This window comes from Sprattus sprattus, assembly GCF_963457725.1.
Source record: "Sprattus sprattus genome assembly, chromosome: 12".
In the NCBI taxonomy this organism is placed as follows: domain Eukaryota; kingdom Metazoa; phylum Chordata; class Actinopteri; order Clupeiformes; family Clupeidae; genus Sprattus; species Sprattus sprattus.
This window is the reverse complement of record NC_137910.1, coordinates 713,185-733,323: the sequence shown is the minus strand read 5'-3', so window position 1 is coordinate 733,323 and position 20,139 is coordinate 713,185. Positions and strand designations below refer to the sequence as shown.

The 20,139-nt window shown below is 43.7% G+C and overlaps 1 protein-coding gene across 1 annotated transcript in view; it reads right to left on the bottom strand.

The window, feature by feature from the left end:
• map3k21 (mitogen-activated protein kinase kinase kinase 21) overlaps nt 1-20,139 on the bottom strand; it is a gene marked incomplete at its 3' end in the record, with an annotated part of 30,881 nt that overhangs the window by 9,474 nt on the left and 1,268 nt on the right. The window contains 3 exon segments of the mRNA XM_080848530.1: nt 4,077-4,252; nt 4,590-4,738; nt 5,009-5,189. Coding sequence (XP_080704656.1) covers nt 4,077-4,252; nt 4,590-4,738; nt 5,009-5,189 — 506 coding nt within the window.

Below are 20,139 nucleotides of genomic sequence, written 5' to 3'. Positions count from 1 at the left end.
TCTGGTTTCACCCCATCACAGCTGATCACAAATCAGTGTGACAGACTGCAAACCTTTTCTTGACAGCTCACACTGAACAATGCAAGAACACATTCAGAGCTCTGTGGGTTGAATGAGAGTCTTTCTGAAAGCACTGTATGCGTGGACCATCTGTAATGTGCCTGTTGTTCCTTCACCACCTCTCTCCTAGCAACATGAGGTGTTCAGACAACATGAGAAATGCTCTGCAGTAAAGAGTGCAATATGCTGCACAGCAAATGTGGCCGGACAAAATATTTAATATTCAGCGGGGGAAAAAGAAGAAAAAACATACAAAGTCATGGATTCAATCAGAGCATGTTGTAGGCAGAGTGAAGATCCCATGCATTATGCATAATACATAACCGGTCCATTCTTTTCTTTAAGCCTCGGAAAACCACTTTATTTACGGACAATACACAGCCTTGAACGCTGCAACTATCTAAAAGTATTGTATTACAAAAAGCACTTCAATACTAATAGGGTTACCCTCACCCCCTCCCCTTAGGCAAACACAGTAATCCATAGAGAATTACTTTTCTCTAAGCAGATGAGACACAATTTGCTCACACAACTAGAAAAGGGTGAAGGATTTGGTTCACTGTAATCACCTTTAACTTACACTCTTTCTAAAGTGTTCTTATGTTGTTCTTATGGTGGCTGCCTTGGGTCAGTTCAGGGGCCAGAGCGAGACAGACTCACAGTTGATTGAAGGAAATTCACTGGAACAGATGCACAGATTTGCCTTTTTTTCCCAACCTGCTACGGAATTTGCCAAGTTTGCCTCTTAACAATTGAGCTGAATGTGCAGAAAACAGAGATTCTTTTCTCGGGCAATTGGCAAATCCCCACTCAAAATAACGAGCAACTAAGAGGCTGAGCAGCTTATCGAATTAAGCACGGAAAACGCTGCTTAAACCATTCTGCTGCTAATGGCTTGCTTTTGTTAAGCCGACGATTAACTCACTTGCACAAAAACTAACCAATTAAAAGCAAAGGCGATCAAAACACTAGGCCTGCCAGATTTAATCTGTTACAGAGAAACTGTCCTTAATTCACTCAAGTGGAAGGCGGTGTGTTCCTGTGAACACTTAGACTGAAGTATATCAACGTATTAATAATGTGATATATCCTCTTATCAACACGTGTTTGCTGCAACATTAACACTAAAGTGTACCTCTTTATTGATAATTTGATATGTTAAGTTGCAGCGAAAAAAACACTGATCAAATACACTGTCCAACTATACTGCAACTGTTTAATTAAGTGGTCGAAAATAAGAACGGTGGATAAGGAGCAATGTCAGTCCTAAAGCACTGGGCCAACAGGCACGTAGCCCACGGGAAGAAACTCGCTCACTTGTTACTCTTGTGTGCCCATTTGTGGCAAACGTGAGCGACCACACACTGCTCTCGCTCTGGCTTCCTGCCACAACAAAGGCCTTGATCAAGAACAACCAGGGAGTAACAGTTCATTGGTCACCGCTCACAGTGCAACACAATACTACGACACATTTGTAAATCAGGAAATGAACCGACAAACTTAACAAGAACAAACAAAAAAAGGGGTCATAGTGGACTCATGCAAATCAACTCCTACCCTGACGTACGGAACAAGAAGGGCTCAAATGTGCACTATTCATCCAAATGAATGCACACAGACTAAAAAGATGAGATATAAGACGAGTGTTGGCGCTTTAACCTTTGGCTATGTTAACACTGCTGGAGCTCACGCACAATTCGAATGTTTGGCCAGTGTATAATCTTTTTTGAACTATCTGGTTACACCTACCTAGAGGGCAGTCTGGTTACACCTACCTAGAGGGCAGTCTGGTTACACCTACCTAGAGGGCAGTCTGGTTACACCTACCTAGAGGGCAGTCTGGTTACACCTACCTAGAGGGCAGTCTGGTTACACCTGCCTAGAGGGCAGTCTGGTTACACCTACCTAGAGGGCAGTCTGGTTACACCTACCTAGAGGGCAGTCTGGTTACACCTACCTAGAGGGCAGTCTGGTTACACCTACCTAGAGGGCAGTCTGGTTACACCTACCGAAAGGACAGTCTGATTACACTCACCAAAAGGACAGTCTGGTTACACCTACCTAAAGGAACATCCAGGTTTAAATGGCACTTGTGGCTTACCTTCATAACCCATGAGGGTGTAAACAGCATGACTCAAAAAGCAAAAATGGCAGTTATAATAATTTCAGCTTTCGGCTAGGAAGTTATAGGTCTCACAATGAATGCATCACATTATGCAGTACAGAACAAAGGGAAGAGTCCTGACATTGCAGCCCATTCCTGCAAACCCGGCATAAATCTACGTGCTAGATTGGGTTTACAAGTCGTGACACTCGTGCTAGGAGTTGAACATTAGGAGCTTAGCCCAGACCTGTAGTGATGTCTAGGGGCATCCTGCCCAGACCTGTAGCGATGTCTAGGGGCATCCTGCCCAGACCTGTAGCGATGTCTAGTGGCATTTAGCCCAGACCTGTAGCGATGTCTAGTGGCATTTAGCCCAGACCTGTAGTGATGTCTAGTGGCATTTAGCCCAGACCTGTAGTGATGTCTAGTGGCATTTAGCCCAGACCTGTAGTGATGTCTAGTGGCATCCTCCCTGGGTATATTTCATACATTCTGACAGCTACATGCGCTACTTTGACAGAGTTTGACACAGAAGCAGTAACCCCTAAGACAGACCATGGCATGCAGGGCTGCCGTCTGTCTGACTGACATGAACATGAACCCTTCCATTACCCACACTGCTAGCCTACATGAAAACACCGTTATGCTAGGTCACACTGACATGGGACATCGCCATGGGACATCGCCATGGGTTACTCATGAACTCGCATTGATAATGGAAAAAACATGTGTAAGGTGTTTAAATACATTTAATGTAAACATCAAACTGTTCAAATATCAGAAGACAAAAAGTCAGCTATTGTTTGGTAGACTGGATGAGGGGCTATAGAAGAACTATCCGCGGCTTCAGCCCAGTAGCCCTGCCCTAACCACTCCCCTGCTCAGAAGCACAACACACACACCAGCCTTAGAACCACTCTGGAGCAGGGAGCAAGTGCAACAGAAGCATGCCAGCCCAGTTACTAAAACACTAACATACACAGGACCACAGCTCACATTCCTTAAACATGCATCCAGTTACTAAAACACTAACATACACAGGACCACAGCTCACATTCCTTAAACATGCATCCAGTTACTAAAACACTAACATACACAGGACCAGAGCTCACATTCCTACTATACACAGGACCAGAGCTCACATTCCTTAAACATGCATCCAGTTACTAAAACACTAACATACACAGGACCAGAGCTCACATTCCTACTATACACAGAACCAGAGCTCACATTCCTACTATACACAGGACCAGAGCTCACATTCCTACTATACACAGGACCAGAGCTCACATTCCTACTATACACAGGACCAGAGCTCACATTCCTACTATACACAGGACCAGAGCTCACATTCCTACTATACACAGGACCAGAGCTCACATTCCTTAAACATGCATCCAGTTACTAAAACACTAACATACACAGGACCAGAGCTCACATTCCTACTATACACAGAACCAGAGCTCACATTCCTACTATACACAGGACCAGAGCTCACATTCCTACTATACACAGGACCAGAGCTCACATTCCTACTATACACAGGACCAGAGCTCACATTCCTACTATACACAGGACCAGAGCTCACACTCCTTAAACACTACTATACACAGGACCAGAGCTCACATTCCTACTATACACAGGACCAGAGCTCACATTCCTTAAACATGCATCCAAGTGGAAACACACAAAAGGTCAGACCTCTCTACCTCACACACACCTACCTAAAGACAAACCAAACCCAAACCAAACAAATAAAGCAAAGATGGTTAGACCCAACGCTGACCTTCTCCTTGATGCGTAGCTCGTCAAACATCTCCACACAACCTCTCTACCACACACACACCTACCTAAAGAAAAACCAAACCCAAACCAAACAATTCAAACAAAGATGGTTAGACCCAACGCTGACCTTCTCCTTGGTGCGGAGCTCGTCAAACATCTCCTGGATCTCCACCCTCCAGTCCTCCTGCATAGAGTGGAAGGAGTCCTGGGGCATGGTTGCCATGACGGCCTCCTCGATGGCGGTCAGCTGATCAAGGATGGACGAGAACGACGGCCGGATGTGGGGGTCCTGTTCCCAACACTCTGCAGAGACAACGATAATAAATAATAATAAATAATAATAATTAATTTGATTTTGAACGCACTTTTCATTCAAAAGAATCTCAGAGTGCCTAGATATGAGAAACTAACTATAATAATAATAAAAAAACAATGGACATGGATCACTCCAGTTAAGAATTGCATTGAGGATCCTGTTTATTTACAGGAAACTTGTTACGTTTGGTTATACTTTGGTATTGACTTTTGTCCATGACTTGGGTATTTAAAAGCGGTTTGTGTAATCAGGTTTGGGTCAATGGTGGGGTGTTGTGCATCCCATTGGGCGGCCCGAGGGCGAGGTGTGTCCAACACTACTAACCTTCCATGAGCTTAGCGAAGGGCTCGGGGCAGGTGGAGGGGATGGGGAGGGTGAGTTTGTTCACGGCCACGCCGTAGGCCACCGCCAGCCCGTCGATCCCTCGGTAGGGAACCTCCCCCGTGAGCAGCTCCCACAGCAGGACCCCATAACTGGCAGGGACAGGGGAGTGGGATTCAAGACAGGATTATTATTCAAGGATTCAAAGTCAAAGTAGCTTTATTGTCAATAACTTAATATGTCAAGACATACAAAAGAATCGATAGAACCTTTCCCACTCTCCCACATGGTCCTTGTATTCACATGAGGCTTACATTTGGATTGACATCTAGCCATTAAGTATGCGCTCTTGATAATTTGACAAGGACGCATACTTAAGTTTTCAGAGTCAGGGAGTTGGCGGAGGGCGGGGGCAAGCTCACCTCCAGACATCACTGCCCTTTGAGAAGAGCGATGACTTGATGACCTCGGGTGCCATCCAGGAGTAGGTGCCTGCGGCGCTCATCTTAGTGGTCTTGTGCCACTCTCGTGCCAGGCCAAAGTCTGTGATCTTCAGGGTCTTACGGCCGATGTAATCATTCTCTATCTTTTCAAGTAATAAAACTGGAGGAGGAAGGATGTGGAAAAAGAAGAGAGAGAGAGAGAGAGAGAGAGAGAGAGAGAGAGAGAGAGAGGGAGAGGGAGAGGGAGAGAGGGAGAAAGAGAGGGAGAGAGAGTGTGAGAGAGAGAGAGAGAGAGAGGGAGAGGGAGAGGGAGAGAGAGAGGGAGAGGGAGAGAGGGAGGGAGAGGGAGAGAAAGAGAGTGTGAGAGAGAGAGAGAGAGAGGGAGAGAGATAATTAAGCCATACAGAGGCAGAGGAACGGGGAGACACAGTGAGAGGGTGATGGAGAGATTGGAGATGGAGAGATAGAGAGAAAGAGAGGGAGGTAGGGAGAGAGAGGGAGGGAGACAGAAATATAAAGGGTAAAGGTTAGACACGCTGTAAAACACATCCCATGGTACAAAGTCCCCGAGTGACTGGATAATTAGGTTAAAGGTGGTTAAAGGTAGGTATAGCGGTATAGAGGTATAGAGGTATAGAGGTATAGAGGTATAGAGGTAGGTATAGAGGTATAGAGGTATAGAGGTATAGAGGTATAGAGGTATAGTGGTATAGAGGTATAGAGGTATAGAGGTATAGAGGTAGGTATAGAGGTATAGAGGTAGGTATAGTGTATCGGGACTTCCCCCGGGTACCTTGCATTCTGCACATGCAACAACCCAACCTGTGCGTAAGGCAACACCTTATGCGGGCTTCTTTAATTGGATACACACCAAAGAGATCAAAAGGGATCCATTGCTCCATGGCAACTGTGTGCTCTTGGGCTTCGGAGTGTAATATGAATTTAAGGACATGGCAAAGTGCCTTTTCACTTGTGACTAACAATATAAAAATGTAGGGAACGCCTATTCAGTTAGCACACATATTAAAGCAGCACATTCTTTATGATCATGACCTGATATACTGGGCTCAGAATACTATACTAGGACTGGGGATTGAGCTGCAGTAGCTGCAAATGAAAGCGGGCAGCAGACTTGCTAAAGCTGATGACATAGTTGGCCTCAAAAAGATGAGATGAGAAGGGGGGGGGGAGAAAAAAAAACTTTACAAAAAACTTTATGGACTAAAAATGTTACTCTGGACACATTGTGTTTCTGTTCTTGACCTTGAAAAAATATATATTCTCGTGACTGCGAATGGGAAATATAACAAAAACATTATCAGAACAGATATGACAAGAAGACGATCCGACCACGTCACAGGACAGCTGGAGACCCTGTTCCTACTCCACTGTCTTGCAGTGTTGATGGTTAATTATCGTCTATTTATGTACCGTCAAAGATAAGAGCAGCACAGAGACCTTGACTGCAATGCTGCTGCCCAGAACCACTAGATTAGAACCACAAAGGCCTGGCAGGGGATACATACAAGGCCAGTCAATGCTCCTCTCTGCCACACACACACACACACACACACACACACACACACACACACACACACACACACACACACAAACAGAGAAACACAGCTGCTGGTTAATATATGCAGGTGTGTAGGGGGGGTATGAGCACCACTCAGAGTAAAGGAGGAGTAAGGAGGATCCCATTGTTGCCATGTTTCCTAACACAGGCCTCACACACACACACACACACACAGAGAGAGACACACACACACACACACACACACACGTACACACACACAGAGACACATACACACACAGAGATACACACACACACAGAGACACACACACACACAGAGACACACACACACACAGAGACACACACACACACAGAGACACACACACACACACACAGAGACACATACACACACACACACACACACACACACACACAGAGACACACACACACACACACACAGAGACACACACACACACACAGGCCTCGACTGCCTTTCTCTTTTCTCTTTCTGGTCATCTTGGTGTTCCTTCAGAATCTCACCCCCATGCATCAACCACAGCCACTCAACCGTCTCCAGCAAAAATCTGATGCCAACTTTGGGGAAAAGATTGATGCGCTTTCTGGTTGTAGCCTACTTCACGCACTTTTGTTCTTCTAGCAAAATGTCAAAACGTAATTAAAGTGAAACAACCCATCCTTTGATTCTATTTTAAAACCGGCTTGACTGGTTTGGTACTCATATGAGAATGCAGCGCCCCACAACAGCCCAGCTAATTCTAGCAAAGCTTGAGTATGAGGAAGTCCCTGTTACAGTCAGTCCAGAGCGTGCTCCTGTGTTACCATGGTTTCATCGCAAGGATGCCAAGACCGCATGCCTGCGTGGCAGAGGTCTAGCACCTGCTGGGTTTGCACTGTGTGAAGCAAGAAGAAGAAGAGACTTGTACTGTTCACTGTATTATATTTATTAACGCGTGTATGTTATGTGTATGTTCATGTGTTAGATATATAGTGCTGGAAATGTCTGGTTCAATGTCTGTTTGTATATATGTCAGTGTCTGTACCGTAAAACAAATTGCCTCTCGGGGACATTAAAGTTTTCTAAGTCTAAGTCTAAGTCTAAGAGATACTGGAGTTTTTCCCTAGACAAAGATACATATTTGATTTTTACATTTTTTTATGTCACGGACAAAACAAGTTCACCACCACCGACTCACTTTCAGGAAAATACCAACATGAAAACAGAGACTTTGAGAGAGAAAATTGAGATAGTCTAGGAAAAAATACGGGCCAGACCAATATTGACTGATTGGTGACACTGCCTCCAAGTTTAATACAAATCAACCTCATAAGTCATGAGTTTATCTGCCGGAAAAAATTGCCGGTCTATCGGAATGCTCTCAAGAAAATACAGCACCTTGAGTGAATAAATAAACAAACAAACAAACAAATAAGTAAATGCCAGCTGCAATTACAGCAAAGAAAATCATTCCATCGTCGATCCTAAACAGATCCCAGTGAATTAGTCAAGAATCGGCCGAAAGGGACCCTCACACCTGTGATTGAAACAAGTAGAAAAAAGAAATACCACCACATATTTCAAACCCTCTGAAATGACCTGCTGGCGTGGGTGACCCTTGGTTCCTGGAGGGGGTCCCGATACCTTAATCCTACCCCACCCACCACTATGAGGAGCGCCCCTTTGAAATAGGAGAGGGGTGTCGTATGTCTGACCCTAGAAGCCCTCGGGCATCCATTTTAGCAGCACAAGGTGGGGTGACTACAGTCTGGGAACCTGACCGTGAATGTAGCAGTTAACACAGGTGGCAAAAGGCTGACCATTGACAGTCCCGCACTTCTTTTTCTTTCTGTGTCGTTTTCTATTTCTTAAAAAAGTAGTATTTATTGTTACATCTTGACTGGTCTCTCCCTTGTACGTCGCTTTGGACAAAAGCGTCTGCTAAATGACTAAATGTAAATGTGAACATAACTTCAAGTTAGTTTAACTTCTAGCTTTAAAATATTGGAACCTTAAAGTTGTTAATTCTAGTACTAGTTCTAATTTCTGTCCTTACTGAATACTTAATTGGAACAACCAATGTCTATGGTGGGAGATGGTGACCTCACTCACTGTCTATGGCTGTTAATTTGACTTGGGCCATGGGAATTTACTAGTCTGCGGGGTGTTGGTGGTCAGTGTTTTATTTCTTCCAAACACCAAAATCATTCTGTGCTTCTTTCAAAAACGTTATCACGTGTCCACAGAGCTGACGTAGGATCCCCACGTGGATCTACTCCCACTCAGGTTTATTTTACCACTGTAAAGTACTTTACTTTTAAACTTCAGTAAAGTACTTTCATACATCCTGTTGTTACAAAGGGCTATATGAATAAACCCTATTGTTAATTTCATGTAGAGGAAGCATGCTGGTTTGCGGTTTTGAAAAACCTAGGAAGATGTTCACAATAGGGTGTTCTGTATCCTAGAGTAAACCAGTACAACACTGGCATATCATTTGAATGGACATGGTCCTTCGCTATCTTAAGTGAACAGGCATTAGGACTACCCGTGACTACTCATAAAAAAAAGACATTCCAGAATTATCAATGAAACCAGTCTTGAAATGATTTCAACCCCTAAGGAAATTTGAGCGTGAACAAGCATCTATCAGCATCTACAAAAGTTCTTTGGTTGTGGTAGATGCTGCTTTTTAAGTTCCTGCTAAGATTTACTAGCCTGAATGTTTCATTGTGAGCGTGGACAGTTAAAGAGTATATTCAGCAAAGTAAAACAGATTATGTGTTCTTGATTTAACAAGGTATTTATTTCCTGGAGAAATTATTATATATACACATGTTTCTTTGTGTTGTTGCTTCCTGTGTGTTTCTGCTTCAGATAACTTCACAAAGTGAGCTACAGTTTTCATGGTCGGTAGTTGTCAACATGTCAATCAATCTAGGCTTAGCCATCATTAACTTCTTTGTTCTTCTCTGAAGAAAAACAATGTACTGCATGAAAGGTAAAGAGATCTCAACTTTCTTCACAGTCGAGGAGTAAGATAATATACAAACATAAAATAATAAGAATATTAATTCCAAATATAGAAATCCTGTCTTTAACTCTGGTGATGTGTTACGCAGTAACTGTAGCCTAGGCCCTATACGTCTGATGAAAGAACACTCAAATGAACTGTAATTACCCTTTTTAGCCTACTCAATGCAACTAACAGCTTTATAACATAGACCTAAATATTATCTAGGGTGTAATCCTCTTCTAAGAATGGTTTATGCAATAAGTATGTTTTGGCTTTAAACATAAACTCCCCTAGATCTCTGTCAGCTTACAACTTAAACCGGCTTGAAGATAGGGGGCCCAGTCTGAGTTTGCTTGTTTTGTCTCATTTTTGTTAAAAGATTTGTCTACATTCTCCTCAAGAGGTTCAGTGACAAGACATTGCTAACATGTGGTATTAATCGACATATTCAAAGCAAGAGATCTACAGTGTGTAACAGAAGTGAGTACAACTCTGTACAATATTACTTAAATAACCGATGATTGAGCACACCTCTGATGGCCTAATTGTATTAACATGATTAGAAAATAACCTGTGAACACCAGACCTTCCTTTTATATTGTTCTATTTGCATGGCAAAGAATTGCAAAAGGGAACTAAAAAAATCTGATAGTGAGGAAAAGGATACAGGAAGTTCGGTGACCAACTACAAATCAGTCGAAAAACACAGTTGCAGTCAGGAGTTATAGAACGAGCCGTAGTACTACTAATCAGAGCCGTGAGCCGGTCTCCAGAAAAATGATGCCTCAGACAATGTGCTTGCCTCACACAAAAGTGCCTCAGTCAGTACAGGCACCGGCTACAATTCAGGAACGATACATTTTAATGCGGAAAGATCCGGCACAACGCATTGTGTTACATTTGTTTAATGTAGACATTCATTTTCCATTATAAATTCAAATAAGCCAAGTCTATTACAGTGGCATTGCTTACTTTCAAATAAATATATGTTTTTTTTTCCCTTTATGGCACAGGAAAAAAATGAAAGACAAATATGTCCCTATGACCCACTGCGCCCCTCTTAGTCTGTCCAGTGATCAGGCATGGACTGTAGGCATCACTGGGGAAGTAATGAGCGGACTGCTCACACCTGGGAAAGATGGGACCTATACAAGATCTGCAGTTCTCCCTCTATGCCTGTTCATGCTGCGTGAGTGCATAAGGTGGTGGGGACTTGGCATTTATAGATGGCACCATGAATGCCTGTGGAAAACACAACACACACACACTCAAAACACACCCATCACTATACACCAGAACACACACACACACGCACAACACTGCACACCAGAACACACACACGCACAACACTGCACACCAGAACACACACACACTCACAACACTGCACACCAGAACACACACACACACACACTCACAACACTGCACACCAGAACACACACACACTCACAACACTGCACACCAGAACACACACACTCACAACACTGCACACCAGAACACACACACACACAACACTGCACGCCAGAACACACACACTCACAACAACACTGCACACCAGAACACACACACTCACAACACTGCACACCAGAACACACACACTCACAACACTGCACACCAGAACACACACACTCACAACACTGCACACCAGAACACACACACTCACAACAGTGCACACCAGGAAACACTCACAGCACTGCACACCAGAACACACACACACACACACACACACACACACACACACAACACTGCACACCAGAACACACACACTCACAACACTGCACACCAGAACACACACACTCACAACACTGCACACCAGGAAACACTCACAGCACTGCACACCAGAACACACACACACACACACACAACACTGCACACCAGAACACACACACAACACGAACACACACACACACACAACACTGCGCACCAGGACACACTCACAACACTGCACACCAGAACACACACACACACACACACACTCACACAACACTGCACACCAGAACACACACACAACACGAACACACACACACACACAACACTGCGCACCAGGACACACTCACAACACTGCACACCAGAACACACACACACACACACACACACACTCATACAACACTGCACACCAGAACACACACACAACACGAACACACACACTCACAACACTGGATACACCAAAATACTGTCCTACAACATGGCTGCCATTCTCCAGAAGCTCTGCAGAAGAAGAATGTTCCAGCATAATAACGATCAAGATCACACCGCCAATAAGAGGCAGCGAGAATTATGACATGACCAAGTATGTGTGTGAGTGTGTGTGTGTGTGTGTGTGTGTGTGTGTGTGAATTATGACATGGCCAAGTATGTCGCCTGACTTCAATCCAACAGAACACCTTTGGGGTATTTTAAAGAGCAGTTGACAAAAGAAAAATGGCAGACCATTTCTGCGGAAATTTGTGCGACACTGGTATCGGCATCCTCTGTTAGGTAACTAATCTTAGTTGTTATCTTATTACTTTATATAATTTTAGCTCACACACACACACACACACACACACACACACACACAAAAGCACATGATTAATACAAGGAATACTGTGTAATAATACAAGAAACCTGATTATTATATTCTAAAGTCATTAACAGTGTTTGGAACATAATCTCCATCATCCTGCATGCATAGGAGGGTTGAGTCTGTCCGCAGAACAAAGGTGGACTTATGCAGTATTGAAAAAAAATGAAAGATTTGAGTCTCAGTAATGAAAGGTACCGACTTTTGTTGCATTGAGTTCCTACTGGGGAGCCTGTGTTTTAATAAAGTAAATCTAAACTGTTCGTTTTCAATATTTTCATAACAGCAAATACCCTTCTATTCAATTTTGAAGAACCGCAATTACTGCGAGGGGGATAACAATTTGAATCATTTCATTTCGGTGCTATATTTACTCACTCTTGTGTACTGTATTGCTGTCCACTGACATATATGTAATTTATATATCATAAAGTGTATTAGTTGTAACACACTGGCCTATAGGTTAGGCAGAAAAAAATATAATGGGATCACCTCAAGACCTCCTTAGTACACTGGTGACAAAAGCATAGCTGGGTCCAAGTTGTTCATCTCATAAAGGGAGGCCATTAGTGGGAGGGGACGTGAGGATGGGGTGTGTGTGTGTGTGTGTGTGTGTGTGTGTGTGTGTGTGCGTGCTGGGAGGGGACGTGAGGAAGGGGGTCACCTCACCATCAGCCATCGGGCTCCGCTTTCTCCCGCCCCCATTCCTTAGTGCAGATATTTACGGTGGCCGTGTGTGTGTGTGTGTGTGTGTGTGTGTGTGTGTGTGTGTGTGTGTGTGTGTGTGTGTGTGTGTGTGTGTGTGTGTGTGTCTGTGGCCATTCCACAGAGGCCGGGAAATCACCTTTGTGACAATAGCAACCTTTGAGAGGCGCTGGCTACGGCTGCCACAGCCTGCTATTGTTCTGCATGAGACCCACTTAGAATGTGTGTGTGTGTGTGTGTGTGTGTGTGTGTGGGTGCGTGGGTGCGTGGGTGGAGTGGTGTGTGTGCGTGAGTGGAGTGGTGTGGTGTGCGCGTCTTCTAGAGTGTGCAGCCGACATGCTTGGGATTCTTTGCACCTTTCAATTTGTGTGCTCGAAACTAGGAAATTAAAGTGTGTTATGAGCTCTTGGCTCTGAGCCAGGTTTCAGTGTTGACAGCCAGCAGGATGCTGCCACCGTCTCCAAACGTCCGTCAATCTGGTTTTAAATGAAGAATGGAGGAATCTGCCTCTACTTAACCAGAGCAATAACAACACCAGTAGCAGCAGGATCAGGGGAGAGAGTAGCAGCCATTGTGGGGGGTGGGGTGGGGGAGATTAGATATAATGAAAATAAGCCTCTCAGAACTCTGGAGTTGGGGGCATTCTTGAGGGTGATGGTTACCTAGCAACCGGTGCTTGACCACTCCATTGTGAAAACTTATGTTAAGCTTTTTGGCCTCTCATTAGTAGAATTCCAGAGAGCGAGGCATTAAGAGATTAAGGAACGCACAAACACACAGTCCTGTTTCTGTGACTTCTCGTCACACACACACACACACACACACACACACACACACACACACACACACAAACACACACACACACACACACACACACACACACACACACACACACACACGAGGTGCAGCTTGTACATCTGGGTCCCAGCTCCCGGTGTTGTCCTTCAGTTAAAAAAAAAAAAAAAAAAAAGACAATGCATCTCTGGCCAATGAATAGCCAATGGGGTTGTGGAGGGCTGTTTGCTGTTTGCTGTTTGCGGTTTCCTGACAAACGTGTGTGTGTGTGTGTGTGTGTGTGTGTGTGTGTGTGTGGCATTAAGCAAAAGCGAAAGCTCAGGCCCCCCCCCCCCCAGTAGGTGGTGTATTCACTAGGGCTCTGGACAAACATGCTAGTTTTTCAATTAAGCTGGGCAAGCTAGCACTGTTGATTGTCACAATCGTGTGGAAAGGCAAACAAACTGACTTGCTTTAACAGTTGACTTTGCTAGGCCCCGACTAAGTCAGTGAGGTTCCTGTGTCTGTCTACAGCCACTCTTCTCACCCTCTGATACCAGAGGGGCAACCAGAGTTCAGACGGAGATGCATTTGAAGTTTGACTCGACAGTGAACAGTATTAAGCACAAGAGTGACAACACTGCCTATGAAATCAAAGACGAGGGCTCTGCATGTATCTTTCAGTAGGCAGACAACACTCCCCCTCTCTCTCTCGCTCTCTCTCTCCCCCTCTCTCTCTCTCTCTCTCTCGCTCTCTATCTTTGGCTAATGTCCACAGAGTGAGTGGCCTTCACTGTGAAGGCTCCATCTTAACAGGCTTCTACAAGACTCCAATTCTGTGAAACTGGAGCTCGATAAGACAAAGACACACACACACACACACACACACACACACACACACACACACACACACACACACACACACACACACACACACACACACACACACACACACACACACACACACACTAAACACGATTGGAACACGATTCTAGTGTAGTGTAGCCAAAGTGATGCAGCCAAATGTCTTCCAACAAGTAGCTACGTGACCCCAGTCACTCGAGAACACAGTGAACATGTTCAGTGGCCACATCCATTGATTATTATCCATTGATTATTATCCATTGATTATTATCCATTGATTATTATCCATTGATTATTATCCATTGATTATTTAAAACAATTAGCCACGTTACTCTTGGAAACCTAAGTTAGATCCCCGGCATGGGAACGCGCAGCATTCAGAAATCACAGTGTGGAATGGTTACTAGGAACGCACCAAGAACTGATTCTGTTAGTGACCTGTGGACCACTACACCCAAAATGATTCCTAAGAATACTATGAAGCCAGTCCATACCAAGACACAAGCTCAGAAAGAGATTCAAAACGGCAATCTCTTTGAAAAGTGTCCGACAAGTTCATATTAGAATGCCCACATACATGCAACATATCTACAAAACTATTAGAGAACATCACTTGCATAGTGGGAGGATAGGCTATTTATTAAGTATACTACCGGATACATCTGCAATTACTCGTTAAGCAAATGCCTTCATCCAACCTGACTTAAAGCACAGGTAAGAACTACACTAAAAGCTACCTGCACAGGTAAGAACTACACTAAAAGCTACCTGCACAGGTAAGAACTACACTAAAAGCTACCTGCACAGGTAAGAACTACACTAAAAGCTACCTGCACAGGTAAGAACTACACTAAAAGCTACCTGCACAGGTAAGAACTACACTAAAAGCTACCTGCAACTCAAAAAAGACTCCCAAATTGAGCCCAGTGCTTCAGGCTGATGCTGGATCTTTCATTTGGGAAAAGAGCCCAGCTGAACAAACCCAGACCTCATTTCACATCCACTTAAGCACTCACATGGCCCCCACCCAGAGATCTCCCACTTGCTTCAGTTGCTTTACAGTGTGTGTGTGTGTGTGTGTGTGTGTGTGTGAGAGAGGAAGAGAGAGACAGAGAGTGTGTGTGTGTGTGTGTGTGTGTGCGTGCGTGTGAGAGGAACAGAGAGACAGAGAGTGTGTGTGTGTGTGTGTGTGTGTGTGTGTGTGCGTGTGTGTTCACCAGCTGACCCAAGATCAACACACCCCTCCCCCCCTCTCTCTTTCTCTCCCTCTCCTCACCCCAGCCTCTGGGTCCTGACTGGTTGAGGGTGGTGTTGCTATATGTATAAAGAGAAACAAAATCATTCATCCTCACAAAAAAAGCCGAAGAAAGCTTTACGTTTATTTGCTTTAATAAAATCTCTGTTTGGGACATGAGGATAAATTCAATTTCAGTTTGAAATGAAACCATCTTGGAAGATTTTGATGACGACAAGACCAGAGGAAGGAGCTAGACTTTTAAAACCGCCACGACCCATTCTCATCCATAATTGTAATGCACAATTTCAGACGTCCTAAGGTAGCTGTATTAGCATATGAACTGATGAAATTGATGGGAAATAATCCTACTCCACCTCTCCCTGATAGTTTCCTTTGATACTGACTGATATTTGAATTTACTCAGTTCAGTAGTTCAGTTTAATTGATGTTGGAAATAAAAGTGAAGACGTCACTGTCGCTAAATAACTTTTGCTAAATTCACCAAATTGAAACCATGGTAGGTTTCAGGCACAGAGTTAAGGCTACTATACTATGGCTACACAACGGTGGTCAGTTTCTTTACATGTGCCTCTCAGTGCCTCAGTCTTGGGCTAGGGCTGCTGACTCACTGGGTCGCTCTGGCCCTTTACACACACACACACACACACACACAGACACACACACAGACACACACACAGACACACACACAGACACACACACAGACACACACAGAGACACACACAGAGACACACACAGAGACACACACAGACACACACACACACACACACAGAGACACACACAGACACACACACACACACAACACTTAGCTCTGTCTCCACCCAGTGCAAGGGTGTAAAACAAATGCAAACACAAGAAGTCACACCAGTGTTTATCCAGTCCAACCTTCCTGCTCCATCATGGAGGATCTGAAAGGGCAAAGCAGTAAGCTACATCATTAGGTGGAGGAGCCAACTGCAGTTGTACAGCAGCAAAAATGCCAACCTAGGCTATACTGTGCAATGTTTTACACGTGTTGCACAAAGACATCCTCATTTATGATCAAACACACCATCATACGCAGTGTAATGCATTTCAACCTGAAATTGTAATCCAGCACACACCGTGTCCTTATAGTAGAGATAGGCTAGTTCCCGCCAATGATCGAGTGGTATCAGCTTACCCTCTCACACAACAGAGTTATGTCCTACAATAACAACTGCTAACTTAGAATGACCACCATGGTTTGGTCTTCAGCCAAAGGCCAGTACAGCCCTCTAACCTCAACAGACCATGGTGCCTGTGGGAGAAGAGGCTGGTTCAACAGACCCTGGTGCCTGGGGTAGAAGAGGCTGGTAGGACCCCACCTCTCCTGTGGCACTTTACCACAGAGCTCTTATACCGTGTTGACCCCATACCCATAGCATCTGTGAACAACAGTCACATTGTTGGAAAGGTCCTAGCCACGACTAGTCTCTCCATACTACCCTAAGAGAATGGATGCAATTAAAAGTGCAGTCACTGAGCCACTCATAAAAACACAGTCTAAATCATACGTGTTGTCTTTAATGTGTACAGCTGCTATGTTGTAACTCTGTTTTACGGTTAAGACACATTTAGTTAAGCTTAGGCTCAGGAAAAAAAATGTTGTGTTTCCTGTTTCAGCCCTGAAAAAATTAGGGTAGGTAGGTCGGGATTATCCTTTTTTTTTTTTTTTTTAAGACTTTGGCCAAAACTCTAGTGATACAATTCCACATTCCCATAAGGGATGTGTCAGCTGTGATGTCGGATCGACTGAATATGTCTGGCAGCGATGTGTTTCACTATTAGCAAAAGCAACAATAAGGAGAAACTACCTAAAATGGGATGCAAAGACCTTGCAAACACACAACAGCACAGTTGGTTCTGATAAATAAATGCTAACTTGTGTCTTTTGGCGATAAAGTTGGCAATGCTGTGCTGTGAAAACTTTTCTTACATTTTTGGCGGGATTGGGCAAAGCCTGGGTAGTTTACAGATGTGTTGGGAGTGACCATATACCATCAAAATGAATTCAGTCCTTCCAGGAATTTGCGATCTTGCGATTGTGCAAATTCAAGGGTTTCCTGCAATTTTCCTAAATTCACGTAATATTTCTGCAAGAAATACACAATACACCAAAAATATTGAAGCCTTGCAGTATTGTGATCGCTTTCAGCAATATTTCACAGTTTCAGCAAGTGTGAACCGAGCATCCAGTCTGCCTCAGCATCCAATAAGACCCAGCCGTACCAGTCATCATTAAAACTCTACACCAAATGAACTGCAGCTCCCTGCAACGTCATGTTTACAAATGTGGATCTGTCTCTTTCATTTCATATCATTATGATGATCTTACATCATTTTCTCTTGACTAATGTTGCAGTCTAGTTCCAAATTAAAAGGATGAAGAGTTAAAGTTCACTCAACCAGTTGACTAAGTTTTGTAATGTGATAATAATATCCCTAAGTACATTAGTAATCTATTGCCTATAAGTCTTAATAGCTTGAAGTTACAGGTTACTGTCATCAATGATCAGAGATTTTAACGTTTAGTCATTTTTGACCACAAGCATCACATCAATCCCTTCAAAGATCCTGGTGGATCTGTGAAATTGAAGATGACACTACAACTAATTCCCTATAAAAACACCCCTCAAAGGTGATACATTCCTGCAAACTCTTGCGCATGAAGAAATCTAGCAAAACAGGTGAACTTCTTTTAAAGCTACTTAGCGACACCACTAAAACAGTTTTAAGATCCAATACCTGCCAAACATGACTGGCTACAAAGCTTAAGTGGTCATGGAGACACTACAGACCTACATGCAAGCAGAACTAAACACTCTGTAGGTAGGCCAACTTAGCAGCCTTGGACTCCCACACAACTAACAAACATGCTGAAAAGTGACTAGCACTGAAAACTAACATGCTGAAAAGTGACTAGCACGGAAAAATAAGATGCTGCAAAGTCTCTTTCTCTTTTTGGCATCATCGACCTGTGGCTTAGAACCTAGCTCTTCAGTGACAGAGTGCAAAACGCTGCATGAGGATAAAGAGAAAGTAGAGGCAACCGATATAATGGGCCAATGTGACCACAACCACAACTGAGAAATACTTGGATGTGTTACCTGAAATACTCTTCAAACAGGTCGCGCTAAAGGACTCCTTCGTTTTTTTTTGTGAGAAAAAAAAAAAAAAAACATTCACAAGTCCAATGACTACCCTGGAGGGAAACAGTGGTTGTCAGACCTGCTTTTTTTGTATAGAGACACTGAGGGGGCTCTTTGGCTGGAGGGCCCTGTCCCACAGAAGAACAGGTGATCCCGTTACTACAAAGCCCCTTTTCATCCTGCTAGCATCCATCACATTTATAGGCTCTCCATCAGGATAAGATTGCACTTCTTTACTACAGGTGACAACACTGTAAAGATGTGTCTGTTATTCATCCATTAGTTCTCATTGAGTTTTCAGTGATTGTGTTACCCACAAAGATAATGTTCAGTGTTGCCAGACTGGACTCTTTTCACTCCCACCAGACACACTGACTACTTGAATGATGTCGTACAAGTTGAGCTTACATCTCAATCTATACTTAGTCCATCCACTTCTTCAAGTGATAGAATTAAAAAAGTGACAAAGCTAATGGTAGAAAGATACCCACAATATGGTCCTCATATTGTCCTCTTCTGTAACCTTAACTCAGGCACTGTAGCATCCTTGTCAGTGGGGAAAAAAACGCTAAAAGATAATACCGGTGTTTTATCATTCATCCAGGTGGATGTCATTAATGATATCACATATCAGTAGTGGGCTTAGGCCCAGTAGTATCTTAAAAAAAAGATCTGCATCCAAGAGCATCATATTAACATAGGCAATAACAAAATGATAATAGTAAGCTTACTATATTTAGTGGTTATTAATGGGTATAGTGATGCAGACAAACAAATAGAGCATACTATTCACTTCTCCCAACACCCCTAGGGAGAAAAATAAACAACAAACAAACAAACAACCTCTGCTAAGGGGTGGAGATCATAATGACAACAAGCTACACATTTGAGTCTTCCACTCATTCCTATGAGGCTGGGAGATAACCATTCACCTCCAGTGTTGAATTAGCGTAACCTGTCTGTAGTCTCACACAAGTGAGGACCACCGAGCTGGAATATCTATTGTAAGGCAGCAAATATGCTAACTCAGTGGTTCTTAACCCGGGTTCGATCGAACCTCAGGGGTTCGTTGAGCCACTCTCAGGGGTTCGGCAGGGGTCAAGACACACACAGTATAGCCCAGTTCACACTAGCAATGTCGTTTTGAAGAAATCATGTTTTATTTTTCAAATTACGAAGGGTTCAGCGAATGCACTGATGAAGCTTGCAGGGTTCAGTACCTCCAAAAAGGTTA